Source organism: Panulirus ornatus, chromosome 46, assembly GCF_036320965.1.
Source record: "Panulirus ornatus isolate Po-2019 chromosome 46, ASM3632096v1, whole genome shotgun sequence".
In the NCBI taxonomy this organism is placed as follows: domain Eukaryota; kingdom Metazoa; phylum Arthropoda; class Malacostraca; order Decapoda; family Palinuridae; genus Panulirus; species Panulirus ornatus.
Genome location: NC_092269.1, coordinates 8,133,104 through 8,155,534, shown reverse-complemented (window position 1 = coordinate 8,155,534; position 22,431 = coordinate 8,133,104). Strand labels below are relative to the sequence as shown.

General features: G+C 41.2%; 1 protein-coding gene across 8 annotated transcripts in view; it reads right to left on the bottom strand.

Moving 5' to 3' along the window:
- The window catches only part of LOC139763118 (apoptosis-resistant E3 ubiquitin protein ligase 1), a 323,876-nt gene that overhangs the window by 169,741 nt on the left and 131,704 nt on the right, over nucleotides 1–22,431 (bottom strand). For 5 of the 8 annotated variants that reach the window (XM_071688783.1, XM_071688786.1, XM_071688781.1 and 2 more), the window contains 3 exons: nucleotides 17,298–17,497; nucleotides 12,869–12,949; nucleotides 11,760–11,916 (listed from right to left, as the gene is read on the bottom strand). In XM_071688783.1, the coding sequence (XP_071544884.1) occupies nucleotides 11,760–11,916; nucleotides 12,869–12,949; nucleotides 17,298–17,497 (438 nt within the window). Of the gene's footprint in view, nucleotides 1–11,759; nucleotides 11,917–12,868; nucleotides 12,950–17,297; nucleotides 17,498–21,869; nucleotides 22,137–22,431 lie in introns of those variants that run through there. The other 3 variants (XM_071688787.1, XM_071688788.1, XM_071688785.1) reach the window with 3 other exon arrangements.

The window sequence follows — 22,431 nt, the reverse complement described above, 5'->3', positions numbered from 1 at the left end:
GAATAGAGTAAATTGGAATGATGTGGTATACCGGGGTCGACGTGCTGTCAATGGATTGAACCAGGGCATGTGAAGCGTCTGGGGTAAACCATGGAAAGTTCTGTGGGGCCTGGATGTGGAAAGGGAGCTGTGGTTTCGGTGCATTATTACATGACAGCTAGAGACTGAGTGTGAACAAATGGGGCCTTTGTTGTCTTTTCCTAGCGCTACCTCGCACACATGAGGGGGGAGGGGATTGTTATTCCATGTGTGGCGAGGTGGCGATGGGAATAAATAAAGGCAGACAATATGAATTATGCACATGTGTATATATGTATGTTTCTGTGTGTGTATATATGTATACGTTGAGATGTATAGGTATGTATATTTGTGTGTGTGGACGTGTATGTATATACATGTGTATGTTGGGCCATTCTTACGTCTGTTTCCTTGCGCTGCCTCGCTAATGCGCGAGACAGCGACAAAGTAAAATAAAAAAAAAATATATATATATTTAATTTTCCAAAAGAAGGAACAGAGGGGGCCAGGTGAGGATATTCCAAAAAAGGCCCAGTCCTCTGTTCTTAACACTACCTCGCTAACGCGGGAAATGGCGAATAGTTTAAAAGAAAGAAATGAGAGTTGGAGTGAGAGAGTATCATTAAATTTTAGGGAGAATAAAAAGATGTTCTGGAAGGAGGTAAATAAAGTGCGTAAGACAAGGGAGCAAATGGGAACTTCAGTGAAGGGCGCAAATGGGGAGGTGATAACAAGTAGTGGTGATGTGAGAAGGAGATGGAGTGAGTATTTTGAAGGTTTGTTGAATGTGTTTGATGATAGAGTGGCAGATATAGGGTGTTTTGGTCGAGGTGGTGTGCAAAGTGCGAGGGTTAGGGAAAATGAGTTGGTAAACAGAGAAGAGGTAGTAAAAGCTTTGCGGAAGATGAAAGCCGGCAAGGCAGCAGGTTTGGATGGTATTGCAGTGGAATTTATAAAAAAAGGGGGTGCCTGTATTGTTGACTGGTTGGTAAGGTTATTTAATGTATGTATGACTCATGGTGAGGTGCCTGAGGATTGGCGGAATGCGTGCATAGTGCCATTGTACAAAGGCAAAGGGGATAAGAGTGAGTGCTCAAATTACAGAGGTATAAGTTTGTTGAGTATTCCTGGCAAATTATATGGGAGGGTATTGATTGAGAGGGTGAAGGCATGTACAGAGCATCAGATTGGGAAGAGCAGTGTGGTTTCAGAAGTGGTAGAGGATGTGTGGATCAGGTGTTTGCTTTGAAGAATGTATGTGAGAAATACTTAGAAAAGCAAATGGATTTGTATGTAGCATTTATGGATCTGGAGAAGGCATATGATAGAGTTGATAGAGATGCTCTGTGGAAGGTATTAAGAATATATGGTGTGGGAGGCAAGTTGTTAGAAGCAGTGAAAAGTTTTTATCGAGGATGTAAGGCATGTGTACGTGTAGGAAGAGAGGAAAGTGATTGGTTCTCAGTGAATGTAGGTTTGCGGCAGGGGTGTGTGATGTCTCCATGGTTGTTTAATTTGTTTATGGATGGAGTTGTTAGGGAGGTGAATGCAAGAGTTTTGGAAAGAGGGGCAAGTATGAAGTCTGTTGGGGATGAGAGAGCTTGGGAAGTGAGTCAGTTGTTGTTCGCTGATGATACAGCGCTGGTGGCTGATTCATGTGAGAAACTGCAGAAGCTGGTGACTGAGTTTGGTAAAGTGTGTGAAAGAAGAAAGTTAAGAGTAAATGTGAATAAGAGCAAGGTTATTAGGTACAGTAGGGTTGAGGGTCAATTCAATTGGGGGGTGAGTTTGAATGGAGAAAAACTGGAGGAAGTGAAGTGTTTTAGATATCTGGGAGTGGATCTGGCAGCGGATGGAACCATGGAAGCGGAAGTGGATCATAGGGTGGGGAGGGGGCGAAAATTCTGGGAGCCTTGAAGAATGTGTGGAAGTCGAGAACATTATCTCGGAAAGCAAAATTGGGTATGTTTGAAGGAATAGTGGTTCCAACAATGTTGTATGGTTGCGAGGCGTGGACTATGGACAGAGTTGTGCGCAGGAGGATGGATGTGCTGGAAATGAGATGTTTGAGGACAATGTGTGGTGTGAGGTGGTTTGATCGAGTAAGTAACGTAAGGGTAAGAGAGATGTGTGGAAATAAAATGAGCGTGGTTGAGAGAGCAGAAGAGGGTGTTTTGAAATGGTTTGGTCACATGGAGAGAGTGAGTGAGGAAAGATTGACCAAGAGGATACATGTGTCGGAGGTGGAGGGAATGAGGAGAAGAGGGAGACCAAATTGGAGGTGGAAAGATGGAGTGAAAAAGATTTTGTGTGATCGGGGCCTGAACATGCAGGAGGGTGAAAGGAGGGCAAAGAATAGAGTGAATTGGAGCGATGTGGTATACCGGGGTTGACGTGCTGTCAGTGGATTGAATCAAGGCATGTGTATGGGGGTGGGTTGGGCCATTTCTTTCGTCTGTTTCCTTGCGCTACCTCGCAAACGCGGGAGACAGCAAAAAAAAAGAAAAAAAAAAAAAATTTCCCTGGGGATAGGGGAGAAAGAATACTTCCTACGTATTCCCTGCGTGTCGTAGAAGGCGAGTATAAGGGGAGGGAGCGGGGGGCTGGAAATCCTCCCCTCTCGTTTTTTTTTAATTTTCCAAAAGAAGGAACAGAGAATTGGGCCAGGTGAGGGTATTCCCTCAAAGGCACAGTCCTCTGTTCTTAACGCTACCTCGCTAATGCAGGAAATGGCGAATAGTTTGAAAGAAAGAAAGAAAAATATATATATATATATATATATATATATATATATATATATATATATATATATATATATATATATATATATATTTTTTTTTTTTTTTTTTTTTTTATACTTTGTCGCTGTCTCCCGCGTTTGCGAGGTAGCGCAAGGAAACAGACGAAAGAAATGGCCCAACCCCCCCCCCCATACACATGTACATACACACGTCCAGACACGCAAATATACATACCTACACAGCTTTCCATGGTTTACCCCAGACGCTTCACATGCCTTGCTTCAATCCACTGACAGCACGTCAACCCCTGTATACCACATGACTCCAATTCACTCTATTTCTTGCCCTCCGTTCACCCTCCTGCATGTTCAGGCCCCGATCACACAAAATCTTTTTCACTCCATCTTTCCACCTCCAATTTGGTCTCCCTCTTCTCCTCGTTCCCTCCACCTCCGACACATATATCCTCTTGGTCAATCTCTCCTCACTCATTCTCTCCATGTGCCCAAACCATTTCAAAACACCCTCTTCTGCTCTCTCGACCACGCTCTTTTTATTTCCACACATCTCTCTTACCCTTACGTTACTTACTCGATCAAACCACCTCACACCACACATTGTCCTCAAACATCTCATTTCCAGCACATCCATCCTCCTGCGCACATCTCTATCCATAGCCCACGCCTCGCAACCATACAGCATTGTTGGAACCACTATTCCCTCAAACATACCCATTTTTGCTTTCCGAGATAATGTTCTCGACTTCCACACATTTTTCAAGGCTCCCAAAATTTTCGCCCCCTCCCCCACCCTATGATCCACTTCCGCTTCCATGGTTCCATCCGCTGACAGATCCACTCCCAGATATCTAAAACACTTCACTTCCTCCAGTTTTTCTCCATTCAAACTCACCTCCCAACTGACTTGACCCTCACCCCTACTGTACCTATACATACATATATATATATATATTTTTTTTTTTTTTTTTTTTTGCTGTCTTCCGCGTTTGCGAGGTAGCGCAAGGAAACAGACGAAAGAAATGGCCCAACCCACCCCCAGAAGAGGGTGTTTTGAAATGGTTCGGGCACATGGAGAGAATGAGTGAGGAAAGATTGACCAAGAGAATATATGTGTCGGAGGTGGAGGGAACGAGAAGAGGGAGACCAAATTGGAGGTGGAAAGATGGAGTGAAAAAGATTTTGTGTGATCGGGGTCTGAACATGCAGGAGGGTGTAAGGAGGGCAAGGAATAGAGCGAATTGGAGCGATGTGGTATACTGGGGTTGACGTGCTGTCAGTGGATTGAATCAAGGCATGTGAAGCGTCTGGGGTAAACCATGGAAAGCTGTGTAGGTATGTATATTTGCGTGTGTGGACGTATGTATATACATGTGTATGGGGGTGGGTTGGGCCATTTCTTTCGTCTGTTTCCTTGCGCTACCTCGCAAACGCGGGAGACAGAAAAAAAAAAAAAAAAAAAAAAAAAAAAAAAAAAAAAAATATTATATATATATATAATATATATATATATATATATATATATATATATATATATATATATATATATATATATATATATATCATTTTATTTATATTATTATTATACATATATACACATATATATGCAAACACTTCATACATACACATGTAAATATTCATACCTGCTTGCCTTAATCCATTCGTGTCTACCCTACCCCACAGGAAAACAGCATTGCTATCCCCTGCTTCAGCAAGGTAGTGCCAGGAAGACAGACAAAGAAGGCCAAATTTGTTCTCACTCAGTCTCTAGCTGTCATGTGTAATACACTGAAACCACATCTCCCTATCCACATCCTGGCCCCACAGACCTTTCCATGATTTACCCCAGACGCTTCACATGCCCTGGTTCAATCCATTAACAGCACGTCGACCCCGGTATACCACATTGTTCCAATTCACTCTATTCCTTGCAAGCTTCTCACTCTCCTGTATATTCATTAAAGCCCCTATCGCTCAAAACCTTTTTCACTCCAGCCTTCTACCTCCAATTCGGTATTCTGCTTCTTGTTCCCTCCACCTCTGACACATATATCCTTTGTCAGTCTTTCCTCACTCATTCTCTCCATATGCCCAAACCATTTCAGCACACCCTCTTCTGCTCTCTCAACCATACTCTTTTTATTTCCACACATCTCTCTTACCCTTACCTTACTCACTTCATCAAACCACCTCACACCACATATTGTCCTCAAACATTTCTTTTCCAACACATCCACCCTCCTCCAAACAACCCTACCTATAGCCCATGCCTCACAAACATATAACATTGTTGGAACTACTATTCCTTCAAACATACCCATTTTTTCTCTCTGAGATAATATTCTCTCCTTCCACACATTCTTCATTGCTTTCAGAACCTTCACCCCCTTCCCCACCCTGGGACTCACTTCCACTTCCATGGTTCCATCCGCTGCAAAGTCCACTCCCAGGTATCTAAAACACTTCACTTCCTCCAATTTTTCTCCATTCAAACTTACATCCCAAATAACTTGTTCCTCAACCCTACTGAACCTAATAACCTTCCTCTTATTCAAATTTACTCTCAACTTTCTCCTTGCACACACTTTTCAATCGTTTGTCACTATAGGCATGTCATGAGAGGCTGGTTGAGGTGTAATGTGGAAGATTCAGTCTCAAGTCACACTGGGTGTGTCATGAGAGGCTGGTGGAGGTTGCACTCTGAGGTCATCCTGCAAATGTCAAGTCACCAACCTCTGAAGTTTCTCACATGATTCAGCCACTAGAGCTGTATCATTGGTGAACAATAACTGACTCACTTCCCAGGCCCTCTCATCCACAACAGACTGCATACTCATCCCTCTCTCCAAAACTCTTGCCTTTACTTCCCTAACCACCCCATCCATATACAAATTAAACAACAATGGGGACATCACACACCCCTACCACAGACCGACATTCACTGGGAACCAATCGCTCCTCTTTTCCTACTCGAACACATGCTTTACATCCTTGGTAAAAACTTTTTACTCTTCTAGCAACTTACCTCCCACACCATATACTCTTAAACCTTCCACAAAGCATCTATATCAACCCTATCATATGCCTTCTCCAGATCCATGAATGCTAAATACAAATCCATTTGTTTATATAAGTATTTCTCTCATACAATCTTCACACCAAACACCTAATCTACACATCCTCTACCTCTTCAGAAACCACACTGCTCCTCCCCAGTCTGATGCTCTGTACATGCCTTCACCCTCTCAATCAATACCCTCCCATATAATTTCCCAGGAATTCTCAACAAACTTATGCCTCTGTAGTTTGAACACTCACCTTTATCCCCTTTGCCTTTGTACAATGGCACTATGCATGCATTTTGCCAATCCTCAGGCACTTCACCATAATCCATACATATACTGAATATCCTTACCAACCAGTCAACAACCCAGTCATCCCCTTTTATAATATATTCCACTGCAATACCATCCAAACCCACTGCCTTGCCTGCTTTCATCTTCCGCAAGGGTTTCACTACATCTCTGTTCACCAAACCATTCTCCCTGACCCTCTTACTTTACACTCCACCCCGACCAAAACACCCTATATCTGCTACTCTATCATTAAACACATTCAACAAACCTTCAAAATATTCACTCAATCTCCTCACTTCATCACTACTTGTTATTACCTCCCCATTTGCCCCCTTCACCAATGTTTCCATTTCTTCTCTTGTCTTATGCACTTTATTTACCTCCTTCCAAAACATCTTTTTACTCTCTCTAAAATTTAATGATACTCTCTCACCCCAACACTCATCTGCCCTCTTTTTCACCTCTTGCACTTTTCTCTTGACCTCCTGCCACTTTCACTTATACCTTTCCCAGTCATTTGCATTACTTCCCTGCAAAAATCGTCCAAATGCCTCTCTCTTCTCTTTCACTAACAATCTTCCGTCTTCATCCCACCATTCACTACCCTTTCTAATCAGTCCACCTCCTATCTTTCTCATGCCACATGCATCTTTTGCACATGCCATCACTGCTTCCCTAAATACATCCCATTCCTCCCCCACTCCCCTTACATCATTTGCTCTCACCTTTTGCCAATCTGCACTCAATCTCTCCTGGTACTTCCTCACACAAGTCTCCTTTCCAAGCTCACTCTCACCACTCTTTTCTCCCCAACATTCTCTCTTCTTTTCTGAAAACCTTTACAAATCTTCACCTTTGCTTCCACAAGATAGTGATCAGACATCCCTTTAGTTGCTCCTCTCAGCACATTAACATCCAAAAGTTTCTCTTTTACCTGCCTATCTATTAACACATAATCCAATAACGCCCTCTGGTCATCTTTCCTACTCACATACAGATACTTATGTATATCTCTCTTTTAAAACCAGGTATTCCCAATCACCAGTCCTTTTTCAGCACACAAATCCACACGCTCTTCACCATTTCCATTTGAAACACTGAACATCCCATGTACATGCATTATACCCTCAACTGCCACATTACTCACCCATGCATTCAAATCATCCATCACTATAACCTGGTCTCGTGCATCAAAGCTGCCAATACACTCACTCAGCTGCTCCCAAAACACTTGCCTCTCATGATCTCTCTTCTCATGACAAGCTGCATACGCACCAATAATCACCCAACTCTCTCCATCCACTTTCAATTTTACCCATATCAATCTAGAGTTTACTTTCGTACACTCTATCGCACATTCCCACAACTGCTTCAGGAGGAGTGCTACTCCTTCCATTGCTCTTGTCCTCTCACTAACCCCTGACTTTACTCCCAAGACATTCCCAAACCACTCTTCCCCTTTACCCTTGAGCTTCATTTCACTCAGCCAAAACATCCAGGTTCCTTTCCTCAAATATACTACCTATCTCTCCTTTTTTCCTCATCTTGGTTACATCCACACACATTTAGACACCCCAATCTGAGCCTTCAAGGAGGATGAGCACTCCCCGCATGACTCCTTCTTCTGTTTCCCCTTTCAGAAAGTTAAATACATGGAGGGGAGGATTTCCAGCCCCCCCTCTCCCGCCCACTTTAGTCACCTTCTCTGACAAGCGGGGAATACGTGGGAGGTATTCTTTCTCCTATATCCCCTGGGATATTATATTATACTTAATCTTGGTCTCCCACGTGAGCAAGGTAGCGCAAGGAAACAGACGAGGAATGGCCCAACCCACCTAAGTACACATGTATATACATAAACGCCTATACACGCATATATAGATACATATACATTTCAACGTACACATACATATACATAGACAAATACATGGTGTCCCAAAAAAATGTACTCACTTTTTGACACCCTATAACTCACTGGATTAAGAAAGAAAAAAAAAAATCAGTGGTGTCAAAAAGAGTAATTTATTTGGGACACATACTTTTTGACACCCTATAACTCAATGATTTTTCTTCTTTTTTCAGATTTGAAAAAAAAAATTCAGTGATTTATAGGGTGTCAAAAAGTGAGTACATTTTTTGGGGGACAACCTGTACATATATACACATGTACATATTCATACTTGCTGCCTCCATCAATTCCCGTCACCACTCCGCCACAAATGGAAAGGCATTCCCCTCCCACCAGTGAGGTAGCGCCAGGAACAGCCAAAAAAGGCCACATTTGTTGACTCTCAGTCTCTAGCTGTCATGTGTAATGCATCGAAACCACAGCTCCCATTCCACATCCAGGCCCCACAGACCTTTCCATGGTTTACCCCATATGCTTCAAATGCCCTAGTTCAATCCATTGACAGCACGTTGACCCTGGTATACCAAATCATTCCAATTCACTCTATTCCTTGCACACCTTTCATCCTCCTGTATGTTCAGGCCCCTATCACTCAAAATCTTTTTCACTCCATCTTTCCACCTCCAATTTGGTCTCCTGCTTCTTCTTCCCTCTACCTCTGACACATATATCCTCTTTGTCAATCTTTTCTCACTCATTCTCTCCATGTGTCCAAACCATTTCAACACACCCTCTTCTGCTCTCTAAACCAAACACTCTTTATTTCCACACATCTCTCTTACCCCTTCATTACTTAATCAAACCACCTCACACCACATATTGTCCTCAAACATTTCATTTCCAACACATCCACCCTCCTCTGCACAACCTTATCTATAGCCCATGCCTTGCAACCATATAACATTGTTGGAACCACTATGTCTTCAAACATACCCATTTTTGCTCTCTGAGATAATGTTCTTGCCTTCCACACATTCTTCAACACTTTCAGAACCTTTGCCCCCTCCCCACCCTGTGATTCACTTCTGCTTCCATGGTTCCATCCACTGCTAAGTCCACCAGATATCTAAAACACTTCACTTTATCCAATTATTCTCTATTCAAATTTGCATCCCAACTAACTTGTCCCTCAACCCTATTGAACCCAATAAGCTTGCTCTTATTCACATTTACTCTCAACTTTCTTCTTTCACAAACTTTATCAAACTCAGTCACCAGCTTCTGCAGTTTCTCACCGGAATCAGCCACAAGCACTGTATCATCAGCAAACAACAACTGACTCACTTCCCAAGCCCTCTCATCCACAACAGACTGCATACTTACCCCTCTCTCCAAAAATTTTAAATTCACCTCCTAACCACCCTATCCGTAAACAAATTAAACAACCATGGAGACATCACACACCCCTGCCACAAAACCAACATTCACTGGGAACCAATCACTTTCCTCTCTTCCTATTTGCACACATTCCTTACATCCTTGGTAAAAAGTTTTCACTGCTTTTAGCAACTTACCTCCCATGCCCTCTACTCTTGGAACCTTCCACAAAGCATCTCTATCAACCCTATCATATGCCTTCTCCAGATCCATAAATGATACATCCAAATCCCTCTGTTTTTCTAGGTATTTCTCACATCAATTCTTCACAGCAAACATCTAATCTACATATCCTCTACCACTTCTGAAACCACACTGCTCTTCCCCAATCTGATGCTCTGTACATGCCTTTACTCTCTTAATTAATACCCTCCCATATAATTTCCCAGGAATACTCAACAAACTTATGCCTCTGTAATTTGAACACTCACCTTTATCTCCTTTGCCTTTGTACAATGGCACTATGCATGCATTCTGCCAATCCTCAAGCACTTCACCATGATCCATACATAGACTGAATATCCCTACCAACCAATCAACAACACAGTCATCCCCTTTTTTAATAAATTCCACTGCAATACCATCCAAACCTGCTAGCTTGCTCTCTTTCATCTTCACCAAAGTTTTCACTACCTCTTCTTTGTTTACCAACCATTCCCCCTGACCCTCAAACTTTGCACATCACCCCGACTAAAACACCCTATATCCGCCACTCTATCATCAAACACATTGAACACACCTTCAAAATACTCACTCCATTTCCTTTTCACTTCATCACTACTTGTTATTACCTCCCCATTTGCCCCCTTCACCGATGTTCCCATTTGTTCTCTTGTCTTACGCACTTTATTTACATCCTTTGAAAACATCATTTTATTCTCCCTAAAATTTAATGATACTCTCTCAACCCAACTCTCATTTGCCCTCTTTTTCAATTCTTGCACCTTTCTCTTGACCTTCTACTGCTTTCGTTTATACCTTTCCCAGTCATTTGCATTACTTCCCTGCAAAAATCGTCCAAATGCCTCTCTCTTTTCTGTCACTAACAATCTTACTTCTTCATCCCACTACTCACTACCCTTTCTAATCTGCCCACCCCCTACCTTTCTCATGCCACATGCATCTTCTGCGCAAGCTATCACTGCTTCTCGAAATATATTCCATTTCTCCCCCACTCCCCTTACCTCACTTGCTCTCACCTTTTGCCATTCTGCACTGAATCTCTCTAGTACTTTCTCACATCAAGTCTTCTTTCCAAGTTCACTTACTCTCACCACTCTCTTCTCCCCAACATTCTCTCTTCTTTTCTGAAAACCTAAACAAATCTTTACCTTCGCTTCCACAAGATAGTGATCAGACATCCCTCCAGCTGCCCCTCTCAGCACATTAACATCCAAAAGTCTCTTTTTCACGTGCCTATCGATTAACATATAATCCAATAACGCCCTCTGGCCACCTCTCCCACTCACATACGTATACTTATGTATATCTCTGTTTTTAAACCAGGTATTCCCAATCACCAGTACTTTTTCAGCACACAAATCCACAAGCTCTTCATTTCCATTTACAACACTGAACACCCCATGTACATCAATTATACCCTTAAATGCCACATTACTCACCTTTGCATTCAAATCACCCATCACTATAATCTGGTCTCGTGCATTAAAGCTGCTAAAACACTCACTCAGCTGTTCCCAAAAGACTTGCCTCTAATGATCTTTCTTCTCATGACTAGGTGCATAGGCACCAATAATCATGTGCATCAAAGCTGCTAAAACACTCACTCAGCTGTTCCCAAAAGACTTGCCTCTCATGATCTTTCTTCTCATGACTAGGTACATAGGCACCAATAATCATACTGTTATGACTCCTGGTGAGGATGCAAATTTCTTTGTTAAAGATCCTACTAGGGTCATTAATGTAATGTTATACACACTGGATAATGTTAACAATATGGGATGAAAGTAAACATCCAGGTTAAATGTACATTAATACAAGAAATAAAGAGTACAAGATAACAAAAGCACATTAATCGGGTACAAATATCTTTTTTAACACTTAACATTCAACTTTCCACATTCCAGATAAGATTTCAAGCTAGGTGATCTCTTTCCTTTATAACAATTTGACTATAGCAGAGTAAACAATAAGCATCACACTCACAATTACAAACGTTTCACTCACTAAAAGAGTAAGCATTAAAGGATTACTCTAAACATAAGCCATACATTTACTCATAATTACAAACATTTCACACACTCACAAATTAAACAACAATAACCATACTCATAATTACAAACACTTCACTCACTAAAAGAATAAACATTAAGCATTATACCTGGGAGGAAGTTTTTGACAAATGGGCTACCACGGATATGTTGATTGGCGAGGAGGATGGAGATCTTGTACTGGCCAGCTTGACGTGCAGTGAACTTGCATCTTGCTGTGTTAATCTCTGCTTCTCCTGTTCCTCCGAGTTCTGTTACTACACCAACCTAGCCGGAAAAAGTGCTTACTTAAAACTGTTCACATAATCCCTCCATAAACCATGGCATACTGATAACACTCTAGTTTTCCTACCCTACAAGATGGGTTTCAACATACAGTCCAAAGAGCCAATGAAAAGTTTCAGATTTGGTTGAACACATAGTTGATGAAGCTCTAACCAAGTGCAAAATGGTGACAATGGGAAACTGAAAAGAAGCCTAATTTTGACTATCATCTTTCATGAGACAAGCTACATGAATCTTGGAGCTAAAAGGACTTCAGGGCTGAAATGGTGCACACAGTATTTCCAGAACATTAATCAGAGGAACTGTTATGGAAGCATATTATCAGCTATTTAATAATGAAAAAAAAAAAAATGCATCTACAAACATGGATATGGAGATGTTCAGTAAAATATCTACAGCGTATATTTGACCTAATTATGGAAAAACCTGCTTAGTCAACCAACTTCAAATAAATTAAATCTCATAAGGTCCAGCAGAAGGTAACAAAGATGGTACCTGAAATAAGTTTCATAACAAAAGTCAGCAGCTATGGAAGAATGATGGGGGAAAACATCACTACAGCTTTCAAGTTATGATCAACACTGATAAGGTTAAGTGAACAGTTTTTCAGTATTGGCAAAGACAGATCAAAAAGAGATCACAGCAAGAAACAAGTATGAAACGGCCTGAAAAAGTGCTTGTAAAGTAAAAAAGTCACGTGATGAAACTGAATGCAGACACCAGAAACTTTGAAGTTGTATTATCAGAAAATAAATCTGATAGAAGAAGCACCATAAGTGTACAACTCCCTTCCCTACTACAACAACAAGGTGATTACATATGGGTAATTAACTGCATGCACACAGACATTCTTTCGTTGTTTACATATGGGTAATTAACTGCATACACATAGACATTCTTTCAACTCCAAAAAAGAAAAAAGAAAGTTGATTACCTTATGAATTCCTTGTGTTATCTCAACCAACACACCATCGGCATCACTAATGGGATATGGTCGACTGTTCCGCTGGTAAAACTGTACAAAGGATTGTAAGACATCAGATAATGATTATGTCAGATGTAGCATGAAAAACAAAAAAAGCAATAAAGAAATGACAAAATGTGGGTAATGATGGTGCAGCTACAAAAGATGTAACAAGAGAAATGAGATGACGTTGATAAGAGATGAAAGAACATTACTTAAGAAAGGAAGAGTAAATTAAGAGGGAATTGTGAAACATGTTGAATAAGAATGGACCAGCCTGCAGGAGACGGTGAAATAAGTTACAAGGCAAACAACTTGTGGAAATTGGAAAAATCATATTTGAGGAATAATGGAACAAGCCTCCTTTCCTCTTATGGAAATAAGCTGCCACAGTTCATCATTTTGATATGATTATTCCAGCTGGTCTAAAGAGTGGGGACTTCACAGAAACTTGGATGGCTGAACATTTTTATCAAAGCAACCTTGGAAAGGATGGTGATATAATTCATTAGAGTTGTATGAAATGCCGGAGAATAATTATTGGGGAATAAAATATAATGGTTGATAACTCCTCATGCAAAAGATGTAATAAGAGAAATGAGATGACAGTGATAAGAGATGAAAGAACATTACATATGAGAGGAAGGTTAAATTAAGAAGGAAGTGCAAAATACATGTTGAATGAGAATGGAGCAGCCTGCGGGAGATGGTGAAATAAGTTACAAGGCAACAACTTGCGGAAACTGGAAAAATATATTTGAGGAATAATGGAACAAGCCACCTTTCCTTTTATGGAAATAAGCTGCCACAGTTTATCATTTTGATATCATTATTCCGGCTTGGATGGTTGAACATGTTTGATCAAAGCAACCTTGGAAAGGATGTGAAATAATTCATAAGAATTGTAAGAAATGTCTGAGAATAATTATTGGGGAGTAATATATGATTAATGACTCCTCATACACCTGTTAACAGGATGACAGGAGGATGGATTATGTAGAAGCACATGAAACTTGATAAAATAAATTATTCAGGATGAAACTATGTAAATACTGCAAGAGTAGTGACATAAATTAGTAAACAACTAAGTTTATTATTTTAGTAACTTGTAAGGAATGAATACGACAATATAAGAAAATAAATTTGTAAATGTACAGGTGAGGAATCATAGAACACAATGTGAGATACTTGAGCTCTGTTAGGCACTATAAAACAATATAATAAAGATGTTAAAATATCGTGAGGAATATTCAAAACAGTATCAGGAAGAAGAGGGCACCTCCCTAGGATGATAACAACTGAGGCATGAAAAAATATTGTATATAATGAGGAATCTTCTAAGAAATTTAGGTCAAGGTGAATAGAACATAAAATGATGAGATACTGATGATAACCTGGCAGCAAATTTGTTATGATATGAAGAATGATTGAGGCAACCATGAATCATAAGACACATGATATGAAGTGGGGCATAAATGAAAACCTGTAATATTCTTGACATTTATGATCATTCCATTTATGAAAATAACAAACAAGTCAACTGACCAAATATGTCTAAAAATGACATTTTCAGCAATTTCTCATGCCTTTTCACAAACAGTTTTACTCTTGGAAGTATGATGTGGCTTGTGATTTACAAGTGATTAAAGGTGGAGTTAGCAAACAAGTGATCAGATAGATAACAATAATCTTATTATTCTATTTATTCATTTTGCTTTGTCGCTGTCTCCCGCGTTAGTGAGGTAGCGCAAGGAAACAGACGAAAGAATGGCCCAACCCACCCACATACACATTTATATACATACACGTCCACACACAGCACATATACATACCTACACATCTCAATATATACATATATATACACACACAGACATATACATATATACCCATGTACATAATTCATACTGTCTGCCTCTATTCATTCCCATCGCCACCCCGCCACACATGGAATATCAACACCCTCCCCCTCATGTGTGCGAGGTAGCGCTAGGAAAAGACAACAAAGGCCCTATTCGTTCACACTCAGTCTCTAGCTGTCATGTAATAACGCACCGAAACCCCAGCTCCCTTTCTACATCCAGGCCCCACAGAACTTTCCATGGTTTACCCAAGACGCTTCACATGCCCTGGTTCAATCCATTGACAGCTCGTCGACCCCGGTATACCACATCGTTCCAATTCACTCTATTCCTTGCATGCCTTTCACCCCACAGAACTTTCCATGGTTTACCCAAGACGCTTCACATGCCCTGGTTCAATCCATTGACAGCTCGTCGACCCGGTATACCACATCGTTCCAATTCACTCTATTCCTTGCGCGCCTTTCACCCTCCTGCATGTTCAGGCCCCGATTACTCAAAATCTTTTTCACTCCATCTTTCCACCTCCAATTTGGTCTCCCACTTCTCCTCATTCCCTCCACCTCTGACATATCCTCTTGGTCAATCTTTCCTCACTCATTCTCTCCATGTGACCAAACCATTTCAAAACACCCACTTCTGCTCTCTCAACCACACTCTTTCTATTACCACACACCTCTCTTACCCTATTATTACTTACTCAATCAAACCACCTCACGCCACATATTGTCCTCAAACACCTCATCTCCAGCACATCCACCCTCCTGCGCACAACTCTATCCATAGCCCATGCCTCGCAACCATACAACATTGTTGGAACCACTATTCCTTCAAACATACCCATTTTTGCTTTCTGAGATAATGTTCTCGACTTCCACACATTCTTCAAGGCTCCCAGAATTTTCGCCCCCTCCCCACCCTATGATTCACTTCTGTTTCCATGGTTCCATCTGCTGCCAAATCCACTCCCAGATATCTAAAACACTTCACTTCCTCCAGTTTTTCTCCATTCAAACTTACCTCCCAATTTACTTGACCCTCAACCCTACTGTACCTAATAACCTTACTCTTATTCACATTTACTCTCAACTTTCTTCTTTCACACACTTTACCAAACTCAGTCACCAGCTTCTGCAGTTTCTCACATGAATCAGCCACAAGCGCTGTATCATCAGCGAACAACAACTGACTCACTTCCCAAGCTCTCTCATCCACTACAGACTGCATACTTGCCCCTCTTTCCAAAACTCTTGCATTCACCTCCCTAACAACCCCATCCATAAACAAATTAAACAACCATGGAGACATCACACATCCCTGCCGCAAACCTACATTCACTGAGAACCAATCACTTTCCTCTCCTCCTACACGTACACATGCCTTACATTCTCGATAAAAACTTTTCACTGCTTCTAACAACTTGCCTCCCACACCATATATTCTTAATACCTTCCACAGAGCATCTCTATCAACTCTATCATATGCCTTCTCCAGATCCATAAATACTACATACAAATCCATTTGCTTTTCTAAGTATTTCTCACATACATTCTTCAAAGCAAACACCTGATCCACACATCCTCTACCACTTCTGAAACCACACTGCTCTTCCCCAATCTGATGCTCTGTACATGCTTTCACCCTCTCAATCAATACTCTCCCATATAATTTACCAGGAATACTCAACAAACTTATACCTCTGTAATTTGAGCACTCACTCTTATCCCCTTTGCCTTTGTACAATGGCACTATGCAAGCATTCCTCCAATCCTCAGGCACCTCACCATGAATCATACATACATTAAATAACCTCACCAACCAGTCAACAATACAGTTACCCCCATTTTTGATAAATTCCACTGCAATACCATCTAAACCCGCTGCCTTGCTGGCTTTCATCTTCTGCAAAGCTTTGACTACCTCTTCTCTGTTTACTAAATAATTTTCCCTAACCCTCTCACTTTGCACACCACCTCGACCAAAACACCCTATATCTGCCACTCTATCATCAAACACATTCAACAAACCTTCAAAATACTCACGCCATCTCCTTCTCACATCCCCACTACTTGTTATCACCTCCCAATTAGCCCCCTTCACTGAAGTTCCCATTTGCTCCCTTGTGTTACGCACTTTATTTACATCCTTTCAAAACATCTTTTTATTCTCCCTAAAATTTAATGATAATCTCTCACCCCACTCTCATAATCTTAAAAATATAAAAATTATTCCATCTCACTACATATATGGTACTGAGCTGTTTAATCAAATAAATAATGCTGTAATTGTTCTCTTTTCATAAAATCTACTTTCGTATGGCCATATATTTCCTTTCTCTCCAAAAGCATATTACAGACATTTTCATTTATACTTAGCATAAATTCTCTCATAAGATTATTACTATAAAGTCACTAAACTTCAAAAAATATTACACACAATAAATTTTCAACAGAGAAAGAGTGTGTGATTACTATGCACGTTTTATGGGGAGAGATTTACACTCGTGTTGCCTAGCGTGTGTGCACATTTAGGTTAGTTACCTGGACAGTGAAGGCTACGGTGGTTCCCACAACTGAGGGATCTTCCCAGTGGAAGGTTGTGGTGCAGCGTTGTGGGTGGAGGTACTTGCCCGTGAAGAGGTGGAGGAGGCCAGGCTTTGGGGCCGAGCGGCGCGTCATCACCCACCAGAGCGCCCAGCAGCTCACCACAACCCCCACACCACATAACACTGTAACGACACCTACAACAATGTTAGCAGCTTACCACAACCCCTACATACCACATAACACTATAACGACATATACAATAATGTTAGCAGCCTCTCTCACTTTCTTGTAAACGTAGAATGTGAGAGGATGCAAGTATCTAATAGTTACACATACCACACAAAATTGACAGGCGTGCGAAAGAGAGACTTTTGGATGTTAATGTGCTGAGAGGTGCAACTGGAGGGATGTCTGATCATTATCTTGTGGAGGCTAAGGTGATGATTTGTATGGGTTTTCAGAAAAGAAGAGTGAATGTTGGGGTGAAGAGGGGTGGTGAGAGTAAGTGAGCTTGGGAAGGAGACCTGTGTGAGGAAGTACCAGGAGAGACTGAGTACAGAATGGAAAAAGGTGAGAACAATGGAAGTAAGGGGAGTGGGGGAGGAATGGGATGTATATAGGGAATCAGTGATGGATTGCGCAAAAGATGCTTGTGGCATGAGAAGAGTGGGAGGTGGGTTGATTAGAAAGGGTAGTGAGTGGTGGGATGAAGAAGTAAGAGTATTAGTGAAAGAGAAGAGAGAGGCATTTGGACGATTCTTGCAGGGAAAAAATGCAATTGAGTGGGAGATGTATAAAAGAAAGAGACAGGAGGTCAAGAGAAAGGTGCAAGAGGTGAAAAAAAGGGCAAATGAGAGTTGGGGTGAGAGAGTATCATTAAATTTTAGGGAGAATAAAAAGATGTTCTGGAAGGAGGTAAATAAAGTGCGTAAGACAAGGGAGCAAATGGGAACTTCAGTGAAGGGCGCAAATGGGGAGGTGATAACAAGTAGTGGTGATGTGAGAAGGAGATGGAGTGAGTATTTTGAAGGTTTGTTGAATGTGTTTGATGATAGAGTGGCAGATATAGGGTGTTTTGGTCGAGGTGGTGTGCAAAGTGAGAGGGTTAGGGAAATGATTTGGTAAACAGAGAAGAGGTAGTGAAAGCTTTGCGGAAGATGAAAGCCGGCAAGGCAGCAGGTTTGGATGGTATTGCAACGGAATTTATTAAAAAAGGGGGTGACTGTATTGTTGACTGGTTGGTAAGGTTATTTAATGTATGTATGACTCATAGTGAGGTGCCTGAGGATTGGCGGAATGCGTGCATAGTGCCATTGTACAAAGGCAAAGGGGATAAGAGTGAGTGCTCAAATTACAGAGGTATAAGTTTGTTGAGTATTCCTGGTAAATTATATGGGAGGGTATTGATTGAGAGGGTGAAGGCATGTACAGAGCATCAGATTGGGGAAGAGCAGTGTGGTTTCAGAAGTGGTAGAGGATGTGTGGATCAGGTGTTTGCTTTGAAGAATGTATGTGAGAAATACTTAGAAAAGCAAATGGATTTGTATGTAGCATTTATGGATCTGGAGAAGACATATGATAGAGTTGATAGAGATGCTCTGTGGAAGGTATTAAGAATATATGGTGTGGGAGGAAAGTTGTAGAAGCAGTGAAAAGTTTTTATCGAGGATGTAAGGCATGTGTACGTGTAGGAAGAGAGGAAAGTGATTGGTTCTCAGTGAATGTAGGTTTGCGGCAGGGGTGTGTGATGTCTCCATGGTTGTTTAATTTGTTTATGGATGGGGTTGTTAGGGAGGTAAATGCAAGAGTTTTGGAAAGAGGGGCAAGTATGAAGTCTGTTGGGGATGAGAGAGCTTGGGAAGTGAGTCAGTTGTTGTTCGCTGATGATACAGCGCTGGTGGCTGATTCATGTGAGAAACTGCAGAAGCTGGTGACTGAGTTTGGTAAAGTGTGTGGAAGAAGAAAGTTAAGAGTAAATGTGAATAAGAGCAAGGTTATTAGGTACAGTAGGGTTGAGGGTCAAGTCAATTGGGAGGTGAGTTTGAATGGAGAAAAACTGGAGGAAGTGAAGTGTTTTAGATATCTGGGAGTGGATCTGGCAGCGGATGGAACCATGGAAGCGGAAGTGGATCATAGGGTGGGGGAGGGGGCGAAAATTCTGGGGGCCTTGAAGAATGTGTGGAAGTCGAGAACATTATCTCGGAAAGCAAAAATGGGTATGTTTGAAGGAATAGTGGTTCCAACAATGTTGTATGGTTGCGAGGGTGGGCTATGGATAGAGTTGTGCGCAGGAGGATGGATGTGCTGGAAATGAGATGTTTGAGGACAGTATGTGGTGTGAGGTGGTTTGATCGAGTGAGTAACGTAAGGGTAAGAGAGATGTGTGGAAATAAAAAGAGCGTGGTTGAGAGAGCAGAAGAGGGTGTTTTGAAGTGGTTTGGGCACATGGAGAGAATGAGTGAGGAAAGATTGACCAAGAGGATATATGTGTCGGAGGTGGAGGGAACGAGGAGAAGAGGGAGACCAAATTGGAGGTGGAAAGATGGAGTGAAAAAGATTTTGTGTGATCGGGGCCTGAACATGCAGGAGGGTGAAAGGAGGGCAAGGAATAGAGTGAATTGGAGCGATGTGGTATACCGGGGTTGACGTGCTGTCAGTGGATTGAATCAAGGCATGTGAAGCGTCTGGGGTAAACCATGGAAAGCTGTGTAGGTATGTATATTTGCATGTGTGGATGTATGTATATACATGTGTATGGGGGGGGTTGGGCCATTTCTTTCGTCTGTTTCCTTGCGCTACCTCGCAAACGCGGGAGACAGCGACAAAGTATAATAAAAATATAATAATACCACACAAAATCTCACTGTAATATACAAGTACACAATAACCTCACATATCCTACAAAATGTCACAGTGTAAAACATAATTACCCAATATACTTCCCTTCCCAACAAAATGTTACTGAAAAACACAAGTACACAATAGCCTCACATTCCTTTACAAAATATCACCTTGCAAAACACAAGTACACAATAGCCTCATGTTCCTTTACAAAGTATCACCTTGTAAAACACAAGTACACAATAGCCTCATGTTCCCTTACAAAATATCACCTTGTAAAACACAAGTACACAACAGCATCATGTTCCTTTACAGAATATCACCTTGTAAAACTCAAGTACACAATAGCCTCATGTTCCTTTACAAAATATCACCTTGTAAAACACACATACACAATATAGTCTCGTACCTTACACAATATTACTGTGAAAAACATTTATATTTATTCATTTATTTTGCTTTGTCGCTGTCTCCCACGTTAGCGAGGTAGCGCAAGGAAACAGACGAAAGAATGGCCCAACCCACCCACATACCCATGTATATACATACACGTCCACACATGCAAAATACATACCTATACATCTCAACTATATACAAATATATACATACACATGTATACATATATACACATTTACATAATTCATAGTCTGCCTTTATTCATTCCCATTGCCACCTCGCCACACATGAATAACAACTCCCTCCCCCTCATGTGTGCGAGGTAGCGGTAGGAAAAGACAACAAAAGCCCCATTCATTCACACTCAGTCTCTAGCTGTCATGTAATAATGCACCGAAACCTCAGCTCCCTTTCCACATCCAGGCCCCACAGAACTTTCCATGGTTTACCCCAGACGCTTCACATGCCCTGGTTCAATCCATTGACAGCACGTCGGCCCTGGTATACCACATTGTTCCAATTCACTATTCCTTGCACACCTTTCACCCTCCTGCATGTTTAGGCCCCGATCACTTAAAATCTTTTTCACTCCATCTTTCCACCTCCAATTTGGTCTCCCACTTCTCCTCGTTCCCTCCATCTCTGGCACATATATCCTCATGGTCAATCTTTCCTCACTCATTCTCTCCATGTGACCAAACCATTTCAAAACACTCTCTTCTGTTCTCTCAACCACACTCTATTACCACACATCTCTCTTACCCTATTATTACTTACTCGATCAAACCACCTCACACCACATACTGTCCTCAAACATTTCATTTCCAGCACATGCACCCTCCTCCGCACAACTCTATCCATAGTCCACGCCTCGCAACCATATAACATTGTTGGAACCACTATTCCTTCAAACATACCCATTTTTGCTTTCCGGGATAATGTTCTCGACTTCCACACATTCTTCAACGCTCCCAGAATTTTCGCCCCCTCCCCCACCCTATGATTCACTTCCACTTCCATGGTTCCATCCCGCTGCCAAATCCACTCCCAGATATCTAAAACACTTCACTTCCTCCAGTTTTTCTCCATTCAAACTTACCTCCCAATTGACTTGACCCTCAACCCTACTGTACCTAATAACCTTGCTCTTATTCACATTTACTCTCAGCTTTCTTCTTTCACACACTTTACCAAACTCAGTCACCAGCTTCTGCACAAATACAGACTTGCATCAACAAACAACCCAGTGGAGCACGCCATGCCCAAGGGAGCATCGTCAGACGCGGGGCAAGACAGTGGCATGTATCATCTGTAGTTCCCCGGGCTTACCCTTAAAAAGGTTCTCTAGGTCAAAAGATCGTGCCATCAAACCCCATGGGTCATACTAATGCATAGGTTCAAATGGCTTGTGAAATGGTGTTCGGGATTTTATTCTTGTAGTAGTTCAATTATTACTCTCATGACGAATGTTAGAATTATATATATATATTCCTATGGGTCCACGGGGAAAATGAAACATGATAAGTTCACAAGTGCACTTTCGTGTAATAAATCACATCATCAGGGGAGACACAAGAGAGAATCGTAAATCAGTTGATATACATCGAAGAGACGAAGCTAGGACGCCATTTGGTAAACATGTGATTGTCCAAAACATACAACGAGTGTATGATAAACTTATCATTTTACATATTTTATCAACAATAAAATGATCTAATTTGTATAGACCATTACCAATATTAAGATTATAATTCTTTGTGTATTTAATAATAGAAGATTCAATGATATCTCTCTTGGTAATAGAGTTAATAATAACTGAGATGGCATTACTCCAGTCAATACAATGATCATAGTTGTTAACGTGATTAAACAAGGCATTTGATTCTTGTCC